At 54.9% G+C, this 14,207-nt stretch overlaps 1 protein-coding gene across 1 annotated transcript in view; it reads left to right on the plus strand.

Moving 5' to 3' along the window:
- The window catches only part of WNT10A (Wnt family member 10A), a 13,583-nt gene extending 4,460 nt beyond the window's left edge, over nt 1-9,123 (plus strand). Inside the window, exons 3-4 of the mRNA XM_019638207.1 lie at nt 5,288-5,667; nt 8,019-9,123. Coding sequence (XP_019493752.1) covers nt 5,288-5,667; nt 8,019-8,516 — 878 coding nt within the window. The 3' untranslated portion in view covers nt 8,517-9,123. The remainder of the gene's footprint in view (nt 1-5,287; nt 5,668-8,018) is intronic.
- The last annotated feature ends 5,084 nt before the right edge of the window (nt 9,124-14,207 follow it).

Here is a 14,207-nt window from a genome sequence, read left to right on the forward strand (position 1 = left end):
CTCATGGCAGCCCAGCTCCAGGTTGAGCTGTTGTTCAGCATCTTAGCTGTGGAGGGCAGTGTCACTGGCCCTCATATGTGGGATCCGAACCGGGGTCTTCTGGCATCCCAAGCCAGTTCTTAACCATCGCACCACTCAGCTGGCCCTGTCCCTTCTTTTTAAGCTTTGGATTGTCCATTGTGATGTCAGGTGACTTCAGTTTCCCCTTAGGGGAATATCAGGGTGCTGAGCCCTCTTCTGATTGTCAATGGGGTTTCTTAAATGTGCATTCTGCTATGTTTAAAATTCAGAGGCTGCTGAGAGGAGGTGGCCCCTTGGGCCTTCCATCTTAATACTGTTATCTAATTGTCCTGACACTGTCCCTGAGATGGGCTGGACTAAAGGGATGGGGTTCCTAATGTAGGAGAGAGAGGGAAGGGAGATTGAGCACCTGGAGTGGGTGCTTTAAAAGGCAGAGTATATAATAGGGCTTTACCCAGCCAGTAAGAGGGTATGAAGGTGGTGCTGGAGCTGGGGGTGGGGGAGAGTGGTGAGGGACAGGGAGAGGGGCCTCTAGGGGACTAGAAAGAGTCAGGAAAAAAGCTGTATTGCCCAGTCCAGACCAGCTGCTTTACCCAGCCCTAGGGCGGCTGTGACCTAAGTGCCAAGGGCACTGGTATTCCCAGCTTTTTGTTCTAGGACCCAGACTGTTGTTACCTGGGCAGGTGGGATGCTGGGCAGAACATCTGCTAGAGGAGGAGAGCTCTTTAATGTGAGGACTAGAGAACCCATCCATCTCCCACTCAGGATGCAGGGACCTGAGGGAGATTTGAGGAAGGGGCTGCTTCAGGCTGGACTTGGGCCCTGGAATGAAAGGTGATTAGAGGACAGGGAGAGGCTGGATGGAGAGGAGTGTAGTAGATTCACACAGCAGGTCCTGAAGCTCCCACAGTTTAGGTACTGCCCTCCCTAAGACCCAGTCCCATTCAGAATGGATGGAAAGAGGGGGAGTGAGGCCCTGTAGCAAGCCAGGCTCCAAGCACAGGAGAAGCCAGCAATCTGAGTCTAGCCTCTGTTCTCCAAGTCCCTGGGTCTTTCTTCTCCCACCTCCCTAAGACTCAAGGAGTCTTGGTTTAATGCCTAAGTCTCCAGAGTGGGGGTATGTGGTGGCACCCACATGGGGACACAGAGGCACAGGCAATCATATCCCAGGATCACCTAAGGTCCTATTATTCTAATGTCACCCAAATGAATCAGCCAACACATATTAAGTATTTTCTGTGTTGAGCACTGTTCTAAAGCACTTCATTTGTACTTTAGGGTCCTCAAACAACCCCCATGCGGTAGGTCCTGTTATTATTATATCTTCATTTTACAAATTAAGCTAAGAGCGTTTGGGTAACTTGCCATTAGTCACACAGCTTATAAGTAAGCTGTATAACCAGGACTCAAAGGCAAGCCAGCTGACTTGAGAGATGGCACTCAAACCCCTGCAATACTGCCTCCCAAGCTACAAGGCCACCATGATCTCTTATTGTGTGCCCAGAGGTGAGCTGATGCAATGCAAGGGTAGTCCAAGAAATGAAACTGACATGCTTGCATACAAACACTACCCATGTTTGTGCAAACGTGTAGCTACATTCAGTGTCATCCTTAAGCGTTCCCACATGCATGCAACTCCCTCTTTCTCAGCCCAGGCACATGAACACACACAGATTATTTGCACAGAGGGAATGGAGACCAGACCTTTCCTGTTTCCTCCCTCTTTGATTCAAATGGGCGGAGCTCAAGCCTCTCTAACCCCTCCTGGTTCCCACTGGCTTCTGAATCTTCTCTCCTCCACACCCCCCTGCCCTCCAAACCTCCTCCCCCAGCCCCTTCCTGGCTGTTGGCTGTGGCCTGTAGCAGCAGCTGACTCCACTTAGATGCTGGCAGTCCCTGTCCCAGATCAAAGGCAGGGCGGCTAATTGTGCGTCTTAAGGAGTCCCCCCCTCAATGCTCCGGGCAGCCCAGCTGGCCAGGGCCCCACCCCTCTCCCCCTCCAGCTGGCCAGATGGCACAGTGCCTGCGTCTGCCCCAGACAGTCGGGGCCAGGACCGAAACTGGGGCCCTGAATGGGAGCTGGGGGCAGATCCAGTAGGTTGGACTTCTCTGAGACCTGGATGTTTGGAACAGAGGGTGGCCATGCACGCCCTGCCGGGTCACACCTACATGTGGCAGTGACAGCTGCCAGAAGCCATGGGATGGTCTCTTTGCCTGAGGTAGGTAGAGGTGTTCTCTGTGAACTGTGGGCTCTATTTCTCCATATTCCTCCAGGCCTGCACTTGAATGTAACAGAGACTGGAAGATGATGGTTGGCCCAGAACATCCCCCTGGACCAGCCTCTTGCTCTTCCCTGGGCCCATGCATAGACAGGGCCCTAGTAACTGGGAACTGGGCTACCTGGGTTTCTTACTCAGCCGCAGGTCTTCCATAGAGTCCAAAGTCCATCAGCAGAAAGTTGTCAGGCCTGGGAGCTGGGCGAGCTGGGGCTGGGTCAGCTCCATAACCCCTGTGACCTAGGGCAGGGGTGGGCAAACTTTTGAGACAGAAGAACCGCCAGGGGTCAGCAAACTGCGGCTCACGAGCCACATGCGGCTCTTTGGGTACGGACATGTGGCTCTGAAGTAAAATTGAAAATGAAAATAAAACTCTCATGATTTCATTTATAAAATCTTTAAAGGATATTATCCACATAATGGTAATTATGTAAAACTATATGTATGGCTCTCAAATAATTTTTAAATTGTTGTGAGGGACAGGATTGGCTCTTCCAGGGGTTGGCAAACTTTTGAGATGGAACGTACCCAAAGAGCCACATGTGGTTTGTGAGCCACAGTTTGCCGACCCCTGATCTAGGGTATCCCCCCTTTTGCAATGTGTGTGTGTTTTGTGCAGGGGGATTTCTGAGGCCTAGGCTGCCTCTGAAGGTCTGAGTATTGCCATTTGTCCTAGGAGCATGCTGGTGACTCAGCAATAAGAGAAGTGTTCAGGGTTCCACAGATAAAAGGCAAGAGATAAACACAGGGTGTGCTCCCCATTTTGGGTCTGCCCTCCTTTCCAGAGCAATGTCTACTCTCCTGCAGCTCCCACCAATTCTGAGCACCCCCTTTGAAGGCTCCAGTGCAATCCCCATCCCTTACTCTTTGCTCATAGCTGGACTTCTTGATCCTAAGATGCCACGAGATGGAAAGAGAAGATAGAAAGGGATAGTCTGCTTTATGAGCTTCTGTTGGGCCAGATGATTTATTCTAGAGTGGGTCATGAGCTGCTGAACTCTGTCCCTGATTGGGGAAACAAAAAAACAATGGCCTGAAACTGCAGCAGTAGTGAGTGAGGTCAGACAGCAGGAAGAATTTCTCAATAATAGTGAATGTTTATGTAGTACTTACTATAATAAGGGATTATTCTAAGCATCTTAAATTTACTAACTCATTTAATTCTTGGAATGACAATGAGGCAGGTAATAATAACCCTGTTTTACAAATGAAAAAACTGAGGCACAGAAAATTCAAGTCACTTGGCCAAGGTCATATAACTATTAACATCTACCCTGTTTCCCTGAAAATAAGACCTAGCCAGAGAATAAGTCGTAGCATGATTCCTCTAGGATATGGAGGGCATGCGCCCCTCACATGAGGGTTTTATGACCTGTTTCAGGGAGAAGGGTGCCTTTTCCACGAACTCCTTCAGCTTAAAATATTCAGCATGCCAAGGTGCCATATTTTGGCACCTAAAATGCTACAGCTTATTTTTCAGATAGGTCTTATTTTAGGGGAAACCGGGTAGTAAACGGAAGAGCCCAGATTTTCAACCCAGGTAATCTGGCTTTAGAGTTCACATTCTTAACTACTACTACACATCTTTGGTTGTGTTTTGTTTTTGGCTGGGCAGGGAGAGGAGGACATGGCCCTGTGATGCTGACGGTGAGCATTAGGGGTAGGATTGGCTAGGGTCTCTGGTCCAATCCTGGTTGGCTCTCTGGGGTCTGTGAGGCCTCCAAGAGCATGTCCTCCCAGCCTTTGATGCTGGGATAGGAGGACCCAGATTTTCTCTGAATCTCTGGCCTCCCCAAGGCCATCAGCCTCTGGGTAAGTTTGAGCTTCCCCAACAGGTGCATGGCACAGGTGGACTCTCCTCCTCATATGGGGGCTATTATTGCTCTTGGCTTCTCTCATTGCCAGCACTCTCTCGGGTTCAGAGGCTGGTCAGAGACTTGTACCAGAACCTGCTCCTAACTAGTCCTTTCTGACACAGAATAAGCAAGAAGCAGCTTATGGGTCTGGGAGCCAGACACCTCTCCACAAGCAGGCTTTCCGCTGCCACAGGCTGAGATCTACCAGGGCCTTCCCAGAGGATAGCTCAGGCTGGGAACACCAAGGAGGAAAACAGTGTAGATAAGTCAATGGCTAGGCTGGCCCAACCCAGGGCCCCTGAGACTGGCTCATCAGGGAGTCTTTGTGCCCCCTGAGCATCACAGAAAAAGTGTCTGTCTTAGCCCACCCTTCCCTCTCAGTGTTCAACACTACTATATGTTTCACCCCGTGCAGGGCAGTGGCTCACCTCCAGCATCCTTCAAACAAACTTCAGCAGACCTAGACTGACCACAGGTGGCTGGGCAGTGTCCTTTTCTGGGCAGACTTTTAGGGATGTCCTGTGGACAGGGAAAGGGGAATTTCTGCTGGTTCATTTGTCTGCCTCTCAAATGTGGCCCTCAGAGAGGGTTCTATGGTGGACCTGAGCAGGGAGGCACTAGGCAAGCAATCTTGGGGCCTGCAGCTTTAGGAGGACACCAGCTCATTAATGTTTCTGCCCGTTAATGTTTCCTGGGGCCTGCAATTCCATCACTGCTGATTTATTCTTTAGATTACGTTTTGCCTTCTTTCTGCAGGCTTATTTTAAAAAGGCAACTGTCACGTGAGAGAGAATAGATTAAGTCCCTGATCTTAAAAAGCATGTTTACCAGATCCTTTCTGTCCAACAATAGAGATGTAGACACAAACTCTGAGCTTCCTAAGGGTGATGTTAATGAAACGGGGAAGGAAGTGCAAAAAGGAAGGTTATGGGGGAGACCTCCACCACCCCATCCTCTGTGTAGAACTTCTGGTGTGATTTTTGTCCCTCTTTGACTCTCTGCCCTGTTCCAGGCCTGCCCCAAACACTGGGCCTCAGTTTCCCCTCCGTATGGCAAGAAGGCTGGGCAGGGAAGGCAAAGTGATGGGATGTCAAGGCTGCTCAGAGCCTATGTTTCTTGGATCTCTACCTGCAGGTTTCCGAGAGAGTGCCTTCGCCTACGCCATCGCCGCAGCTGGAGTAGTGCACGCAGTATCCAATGCTTGCGCCCTGGGCAAACTGAGGGCATGCGGCTGCGATGCGTCCAGGCGCGGGGACGAGGAGGCCTTCCGTCGGAAGCTGAACCGCCTGCAGCTGGACGCGCTGCAGCGCGGTAAGGGCCTGAGCCACGGGGTTCCTGAGCACCCGGCCCTTCCCCCTGCCAGCCCTGGCCTGCAGGACTCCTGGGAGTGGGGCGGCTGCAGCCCCGACGTGGGTTTCGGGGAGCGCTTCTCTAAGGATTTTCTGGACTCCCGGGAGCCTCACAGAGACATCCACGCGCGCATGAGGCTCCACAACAACAGAGTGGGGAGGCAGGTGAGAGCCGCGCCCCCACCCTTCCCCCTGCTTCAAATCCCTCTGCTTAGGGCCTCTCCCCTACCCCTGCCCGTCTTGGCTGGGGACTACACCACTCCCCCTAACTCAGCAATTTTCTCATTGCCCCCTCCTAATTCAGTCAACAAACATGTGCTGAATACCTACTATGTGACAGGCACTGGACTAGGCTTGGGGATAGAAGCCAGAAACAACCCCAGCCCTCATTCGCTCATTCTCTGTTTAGCATCCTGCTGCGAGCATTTCCTACGGGAGCGGTGGAGAGAGACTGGGTTACATGGTCAGACCTCTGCGGTCTCCATCTGGCTCTGCTACCCTGTCTCCTCTATAAAATGGGAAGTTTGGTCCAATCAGCTCTAGTGTTCCATGATTCTGTGATATCCTCTGCTGCTATCACCCTCCTCTCCCAACCTTCTGTGCAGAACAGGGAATTCCTCAGAGTGCAGGTTCCTAGGGGCCACTGTGTAACCGTGTTCCAGTCGCTTTCCTCCTTTCTCCCCTGCCTTAGAATGTTCATACTACCTCAAAGGTCATTCGTTTGAAAGGGGGGGGGGCGGGGGAAGGGAGGAAAAAAGGAAGGAAAGTAATCATAGCCTGCGTCTATTGTTTACTATGTGTTAGGCACTGTCTGGAATACTTTATTACATATTAGCCTATTTAATCCATCCAACTACCTATGAGGGCACTATTATGAACCTCAGGTTAAGATATGGAAGCTGAGGCACAGAGAGACTAAACTTGCCCAAGGTGGTGTAACTAGTGAGAAAGTGAGAGAGGCAGGGTTCATCCCAGGCAGTTGAGCTGTGAGGCCGTGCTCTTCTGCTTACAGCATAGTCTACACTGTGTGCACACCTACATTAAGATGCCTCCTTAGCTCTCATGTTAGCTCAGCACCTTCCTTTCCTGGTTATTCAGCTCCCACCCCCTTCTCTCAGCCTGCTCAGGCCTTGGTCGCGGCTTCCCCTGGCTTTGGCTGGCACCTTCTCCATTTCATTCCTGGCCTCTGAGCCCAGCCTGGTTCACCTTCTCCTTCCACAAAGACTCCAAGCTGATTCAGCTCTTCCCATGCTGACTTAGAAGTGAGGTCAACTGAGGCATATCTACTGTCCAGTCATGTCCAGCTCCCACCCAGCCCTGCCCGGTCCATGCAGTTCTTTTCCCAAGCTTCAGTACCATCCCAGCCCATACCGACAGTGCTTCCTCCTCCTCCTCGTTAAACTGGTTAATTAGTGGCTGCTGTCTGTGGGAAGCAGATGTTCTAGAGCTGTTGGCCGGGGGAGGCACTGGGCTGGTTCCCACGTGGTGCTGACACTGCAGGCTGTGCAAACAGGCTGTGTGTGGAGCCCTTTAAAATTTGGAGGCGCAAGGTCCCTCTCTTATGGCCCTACTGCCCAGGGTTGAGGGTCCCAGGTCATTGCTGTCCCTGTTTGAGGGTGTGGTTTTGGAGTGGAGTTGGGGGAGAGGACGATGTGGTCAGCTTCCTCTAGGGAGGGCCTCTGGGGAGAATGATGTGAAGGGCTTCTTTGGGAGGAGAATCCAGAGCAGGTTGAGAGCTGGGCAGGGCATGAGGAGGTTGTGTTCCAGTAACTACCTCTTTTAGAGGTCTGGGAATCTCTCTCCACTTTCTTTGGATTGGGGCTCTGGCTCTCTGGGTTCTGTTCCCATTCTGCCTTCAGGTAGAGCCTTTGGGCCCTGTTGGTGTTCACCATTTCCTAGGAGGAACGGTGGCACTCAGCATTGGGCAGAGTAAGCCCCAGCCAGTATAATGGGGGGAAGGGGTGTCTCTCCAGCTCCTGTCCCCACCACGCTCCTTAGGTTCCCTGCAAAGGGTTGCAGAGCGTGGAGGAGGAAAGGGGCTTTCTCAAACTCCCCGCAGCTCCCCGCTCACAGCCTGGAGCAAGGCCAGAGGCTTTGGGGCTGGGTGTAGTGGGGCCAGCAGCCCCTGCTCCTGAGGGATGGAAGGAGAGGGAATTTCCCTGAAGATCTGGGATCCCCCCTCAGGAAGCAAGCGCCTCCAGCCCCAAGGGCCCCCTGCAGGTGCTGGAGAAAGTGGGCAGGAGAGGAGGGGAGCAGGAAGGAGGGAATTCCCCCAGGTATGGCCTGGTGGGAGGTGGATGAGAGCAGCAGAAAAGCAGGCAGAGTTCTCCGGACTGCCTGGCTCAGGAGCTATGCCACCCCTGCCTCCCAAGCCCTCCTATGGACTCAGCTTTTGCCTCTGTTCAATGAGAGTTAGTTTCGAAAGGCTCTGATTCTCGCGGGCCAGTGTCTCGTGTTGGAAGAAGGGCAGTGGGGCTGGGCACGGGCATCACCCTTCACGGTGCCTCCCTCTGCAGGCGGTGATGGAGAACATGCGGCGGAAGTGCAAGTGCCACGGCACGTCAGGCAGCTGCCAGCTCAAGACGTGCTGGCAAGTGACTCCGGAGTTCCGTGCCGTGGGGGCGCTGCTGCGCAGCCGCTTCCACCGCGCCACGCTCATCCGGCCGCACAACCGCAACGGTGGCCAGCTGGAGCCCGGTCCCGCGGGGGCACCCTCTCCGGCCCCGGGCATGCCTGGGCCTCGCCGCCGGGCCAGCCCCACCGACCTGGTCTACTTTGAGAAGTCGCCCGACTTCTGCGAGCGCGAGCCGCGCCTGGACTCCGCGGGCACTGTGGGCCGCCTGTGCAACAAGAGTAGTGCAGGCCCCGACGGCTGCGGCAGCATGTGCTGTGGCCGCGGCCACAACATCCTGCGCCAGACGCGCAGCGAGCGCTGCCACTGCCGCTTCCACTGGTGCTGTTTCGTGGTCTGCGAGGAGTGCCGCATCACCGAGTGGGTCAGCGTCTGCAAGTGAGCAGAGGGCTCTCTTCCCCGAGACTGGCCCTCTGACACTTGTGATCTTGGCCTGTCAGTGTCGCCTTGGCTCCCGGGAAAGGACATTGGACCACATGATCTCATAGGAACCTCCCAGTTCTGAGGCTCGTCATGTTTGCAAATAAGGGACAGTCCAGGCCTGCCTAGACCCCACCACTTACTTCTGTGGGCTCCAGGACTGACCTGCCTCCCCATTCCCTGCCCCTCAGATTGTTCAGTTGGGCTGGGGATTGCCCCACACTCTAGGGCAAGTGTCAGCCTGGCAGCCCCAGGCCTGTCTCCTTTCATCCCTTCACGTCTTTCTCTGAAGTGGGAAGGAATGAATGGAAACTGATAGGCAGGAAGAGGAGGATTTAGAAGAAGAAATGGACATAATTGAGCTACAGTGATTCTAGAGAGGCCCCCAGACACCCTCCCCCACAGACCTCTGCCCCTCATCTTTCAATTAACAAATAATTTATTTTGCACTCTTTGTGGCCTGGCACTCTGCAGGGGATGAGGGGTGCTGGGGATACAGATGTGAATAAGAGAGACACAGCACCTGCCTTCTTGGAGTTTACATTCTGGCTGGGGGATATGGACAATAAAGTCAATACACAAACAAGGTCATTTCAGACAATGCTATGTGCGATGAATAAAATAAAGAGGATACTGGATGTAGCGTGATTTGGAGGGAGTGGGGCTCCTTTAGATAAAGCCATTGGTCCTGGAAGGCCTCTTGGAGTTGTGATACAAGTGCTGAAACCCGCATGATGAGAAGAGCCAGGCAGGATAAGGGCTTTCCAGGCAGAGGCCACATAAATGCAAAAGCTCTGAGGAGGAACAGCCGAGGCCAGTGTGACTGGCATGAAGAAATGAAAGAACAGATTAGCAGGAGAGGAGCTGGGGTGGGAAGGGAGAGTCACATCACATGTCCTTCTAGGCCATGGTAAGGAGTTTTATTTAAGAGGAAAGGAAACCTTCAGAGGGTCTCAAGCAGGTGAGTGTCATGGTCTAATTCCCACATGGATTGCTGTATGAGGAACTAGCTGAAGGGAGACAAGTTGACCGTAGGGGGTGGGGTCAGTCAGGAGACTATAGCCATCTTTCAAACAAGAAATGAGACTTGGACTGGATGGAAGCAGGAGATGTTGACAAGGGGCTGGGTCAGGAGCCCTTGATGCCAGACCTCTAGCAGTCCACCTTGTGCCTGCACCCTCTGCCACAAGCCAGGACGAGTGGCGGTGCCCAGCAGCACCCGTCAACCGAGACAGGAGTCACTCTGAGAGGAGTAATCCTGGGCAAGACCCAGCTCAACCCAGCCCAGCGCCCGGGGGAGCAGGTGGGGCTAGGAGGTGCGGCTGGGAGGAGGGTGGCGGGGGAGGGCTAGGAGACTCACTGTCTGGATTCCAGTCTCTCTGAGTCCAGGCAGGGGAGAGGGAGTATATAAGTCTGGAGGTGGGGTGGGGGACACTTTTTCTGGGCCTCTTGTACCCCCAGATCCCCAACTCAGGTTGCCCTTGACAGGTCAGCAACGCCCCCCTCCATACCACCATGAGAACACTGCTGAGCTGGTCCAATGTTGACTCTCCTCAGCTCTCAGATTTGATGTTTTTCTGGAACAGACCCTCAAGGAGGAGGGTGGTGGAGAGGAAGGTGGGATCAGGATCTTGGGGAAAGGACACTTTACCTACTTCATCCAGACCTTCTGCTGCTCACAGCTGGGGATCCTGCTGTTTGCCTCACTCAGTTCACCCCAGAGTGGCACACTTCTTGATGAACCAGACAAGGATGAAGTCTTATTGCCTCCCCAGTTGCCAGCCTACAAATCCCCCCATATTCCCCTAGCTCTGTCCCATGTATCCCTACCCTTGGGGAAGGGTGAGAAGGAAAGGATGCACCCCTGAGTTGCACCAGCTGGAAGACTTGACCCCATTAATTTGTCCTCAGCTTCCTCCCCTCCAATGCCTTCATCCCAGCAGCTCCCAGACATGCCTAAAGTAACATGGCCTTCCTTCCACATGTTCAGCTCTATTGACTCTGTGGAATACAGGGTTTCTCTCCCCATCCCCCAAAAAGACAGCCCCACAGGCATGCAGGCGGGTGAGAGGGTGAGAGTCCCTGGGGAGGAGGGGTAGGCAGGAACAGCCAGACACACCTGCCTCATTCCTTTCCTCTTGTTCACCCAGGAGAGAGCTGTGGGGGCTGGGTTCCCTGCCCCCTTCCTCCCTTCCATCCCAGGGAGGAGGCGAGAAGGGGGGAATGGTGGCCTGGGGGGGTGCACTTCCACCCCTAGCAGTGTCCACTACAGCATTACCTTTGGCCTCACCCTCCTCTGCCTTCCAGGTTTAAGAGGACAGAGCTGGGGAAGCGAAACGGAAGATGTGGGATATAGGATCAGGGTTGGGAGAATGAGACAGGAGTTGTAATACTGCAGAGCATGCTGCTTCTAGAGGGAGGGATGAACAGTGGGGTGAGGCCGGAGGGCCGGACACCAGTCCAGTCAAGTTATGGTGATCTGACATATGTTAGTCTGACCTGTACAGGAAGAGAGGAAAAGTTGGGGAAAGAGCAAATAGGGTGTTGCCCACCTTCATCCTCTCTCTGGGTCAGAAGCTGACTAGAGTCCTGGGACCAAAGCTGGACCCCATAATTGAACAGGCAGGGGTGTGGGGGACTTAGTAAGGGCCCTGAAGGGAAATGTGGAGGTGATGAAGGACAGGAAAATGGGATCCAAGAGGCACTGGGCTTATGCATACTGGCTGAAGGTCCAGGCAGGAATCAATGTGCTGATTGCAAATAGGGGAAAGGGGCTGAAATACAGTGTGACAGTGGAGGTAAATGGAAGAACTTGACGACAACTTGGAGAGGACCAGAGTTGAGATTTGGCAATGAGAACAGGAGGTGGACCAAAGAACAGGAGGTAGGAAAGAGGACCCTCTGTACCCCCAACACCTTTCACCTTGATGGACACTGAGTCCTTCCTCTCCTTGCAGGAGGAAAAAACAGTATGGTCTAAAGGAGCCTGGATGGTCCCAAAGGGAGGAAGGGAAGGAACTAATAGAGAATGAGGGTGGTGGACAGAACAGCAAGCAGTGGTGGAGTTAAGGGTCAGAGAGAAGCAGCCAGACTAGGGTGAGGATCAAAACCCAGGCATCCTGCTTTTCAGTCACCCAAGGTCCCAGGGTCGGAAAAAAAGAGCCAAGTGGCAAAGGCAGAGGCCTTGGGAGCTGTAGGAGGGCCCCAATGGGTTAGAAGTAAGGTCCGGGGGCATCTGGGCCCTCCCTCTTCTCCCCCCAAATTAAGGCGCCTCCAGCTAGCCCCCGGCAGGGGGCCTTCCACGTTGGAGTTTGGCCAGGCCGTAGTCGCGGTCCCCCTCCTCCCCTCCCACCCCCACTTCTCATGTGGTTGCCGGCAGCTGCCTGCGGTCGCCCCAACCCCTGCGCTCAAGGCACGGGGACTTTCCAACAGGGGAAAAAATGACTTAATGAGAGTGGGAGCCGGGGGCGGGAGGGGACAGGTCCCTGTAATCACCGCTCCGCTGTGGGGCCTGCGCGCCTCCGGGCCCTTCCCGGGCTTCCTGAAGCCAGCGCCCCTCTTGGGCTCTGCTGGGGGAGGAGGTCGGGCTAGCGAACAGTGGGGATCCCTTTTCAGGTTCCTGGATCTCTGGGGCCCCCGTCTGCCTTTGCTCCCTAGGCTTGCAGTGCGCGGAAGCTGGAAATGCCCCATGATCCCTTTCTGGACTTTGTCCTTGAAATTGGTAGGGGACCGTCTCTCCCAGAAGCTAGGGTCCTCTGCTGGTGGATTAGAGGGGTGAGGGATCTTGAGAGCCCGCTGCCACTTCGCGGCTGCGCACTTCGAAACGCCCCCAGTTGCTGTGGCAACAAGGGCAGTCGAGGTGTGTCCGCGGGGCTGGGAGGCGCCCACACCCCCTTTTCTAGCCGCCCTCGTGGCCAGGCCCCGCCGCTGCGGTACGCGGGGGTGGGGGTGTGCCGTTACCATGGCAAGGGTGCGCTAGTAGGGCACATTCTTCCCCAGGGTGGGAGCGCCCTAGGGATACAAGAAGGGGGGTGACGGGGGCGGCAGAAAGAGGAGGGGGGGTCAGGACGAGGGAGGAGACTCGGACAAGACTAACCAGGGCTTCTGGGGTGAGGGTGGGGAGTTTGGAATCTGTTTCCCTCCCCCGGCCTAGCTCTTCAAGGATGGTCCTCTCCTCTCGCACTCTTGCTGGGGTTTAAGCCCCCCCAACCCCCAGTTTCCGGGGAAGGGATTCCCGATTACCGACCCGAAGGTCTTTTGGTTTTCTCCGAGGCCAGGGTCTCCGAGCTAAGTGTCCGTCCCCTTCCCCCGAGCAGAGCTGCAGCCCAGACTGTGACCCGAAGCCCTGCAATTAAGCCCCTTAGCCGCCCCTGTGCTGCCCGCCGGTCCTCTCTGCCAGGCCCGGCCTGCACCGCCAATTACAGCCGCGCGCAGCAGCTGATTACTCCCGAGTCCGGGAAGAGGCCGGGGGCGGGAACAGCAGGCAGGTCAAGGGGGCGGGGTCCCTGGGGTTGTCCTTGGCCAGGGGTCCTTAACTGCAGCTTCAGGCTGAGTCTAGTCCAACTTCTCTACTCCAGACAATAGGCGGAGGATGGCTCTACTAAGTGTTCTGTCCTGCTGTGCCTCGGTTTCTCCTGGAATGCACACCGCACCCAGGGCAGAAAGAACACAGACAAGGGTGTGTGTGTGCGTGCGTGCGTGTGTGTGTGTGTGTGTGTGTGTGTGTGTGTGTGTGTGTGTGTGTGTGTGTGTGTGTCTGAAGTCGACGGCTGGGTACTAAAGAAGCTTAAAGCCCTCAAGGCCGGCTCTCTTTACTGCCGCAGACCGTTGCGTGGGTCTCTCCTGGCCCGAGCCCCACCCCGTGGACTCAGCTCCGTCTTGCTAGTCCCAGGGCCACTGCCAGCCCATACCTCTTTTGTGCGACTCAGAAAACGTCTCCCCCTCTGGGCGGGAGACTCCCCACTTCTGCCCCACAAGGGGAGGCAATCGGGAGCCTGCAGAGCAGCGACAGTGGGGTATTCTGCCGCGACCCTTGCCCCCTGTTATCCTTTCTTCGCTCTTTCTCCGCCTACGGGTCTGCAGAGGCTGGGGTATATAGCTCGCGTCTCCCGCGGTCCAGCTGCCCACATCTGGCCAGCAGCTGGGACCCGCCCACTACGAACTGCTGCGGACCAGCGCCCTCTGTTGGTGCCCAGCAGCGGCGGGCCAGCTTTTGCGCCTGGGCTGCCCGCCGCTACCGCCGCCGCCAGCGTCCTGGGGTCTTGCTCTATTTCGGTGGGTTTTGGTTTCACCGTTCGGCGCATCCTGCCCTTGAAAACAACCTTCCCTTTGCCTCGTGTCGCTACCAAATGTGACTCCTCTAGGTCTTTTGCTTTCCGCCGGCCGCGGCCTTGCTGACCCTCTGTCCTCGGTCCTTGCGTGCCTAAAACCCTGTTCGACGCTTTAGCTGTTCTCCAACCGCCCATCTTCTCTAGTCTTCCCTGCTTCGAGGGCAAGGGCTGTGGCGCGGTCTTCTGGCGCCCAAGATAAAAGTCCGCAAATAGGAACATGATAATATAAATCACCGCCCATCTGCTCAGTGGAATTCCTCCTCGCAGCGTCCTTAAAAATGAGGTGGTTGAAGTATATTTAGTGTTTGCTCTATATGGGGGGC

This window comes from Hipposideros armiger, unplaced genomic scaffold (genome assembly GCF_001890085.2).
Source record: "Hipposideros armiger isolate ML-2016 unplaced genomic scaffold, ASM189008v1 scaffold_38, whole genome shotgun sequence".
NCBI lineage: Eukaryota > Metazoa > Chordata > Mammalia > Chiroptera > Hipposideridae > Hipposideros > Hipposideros armiger.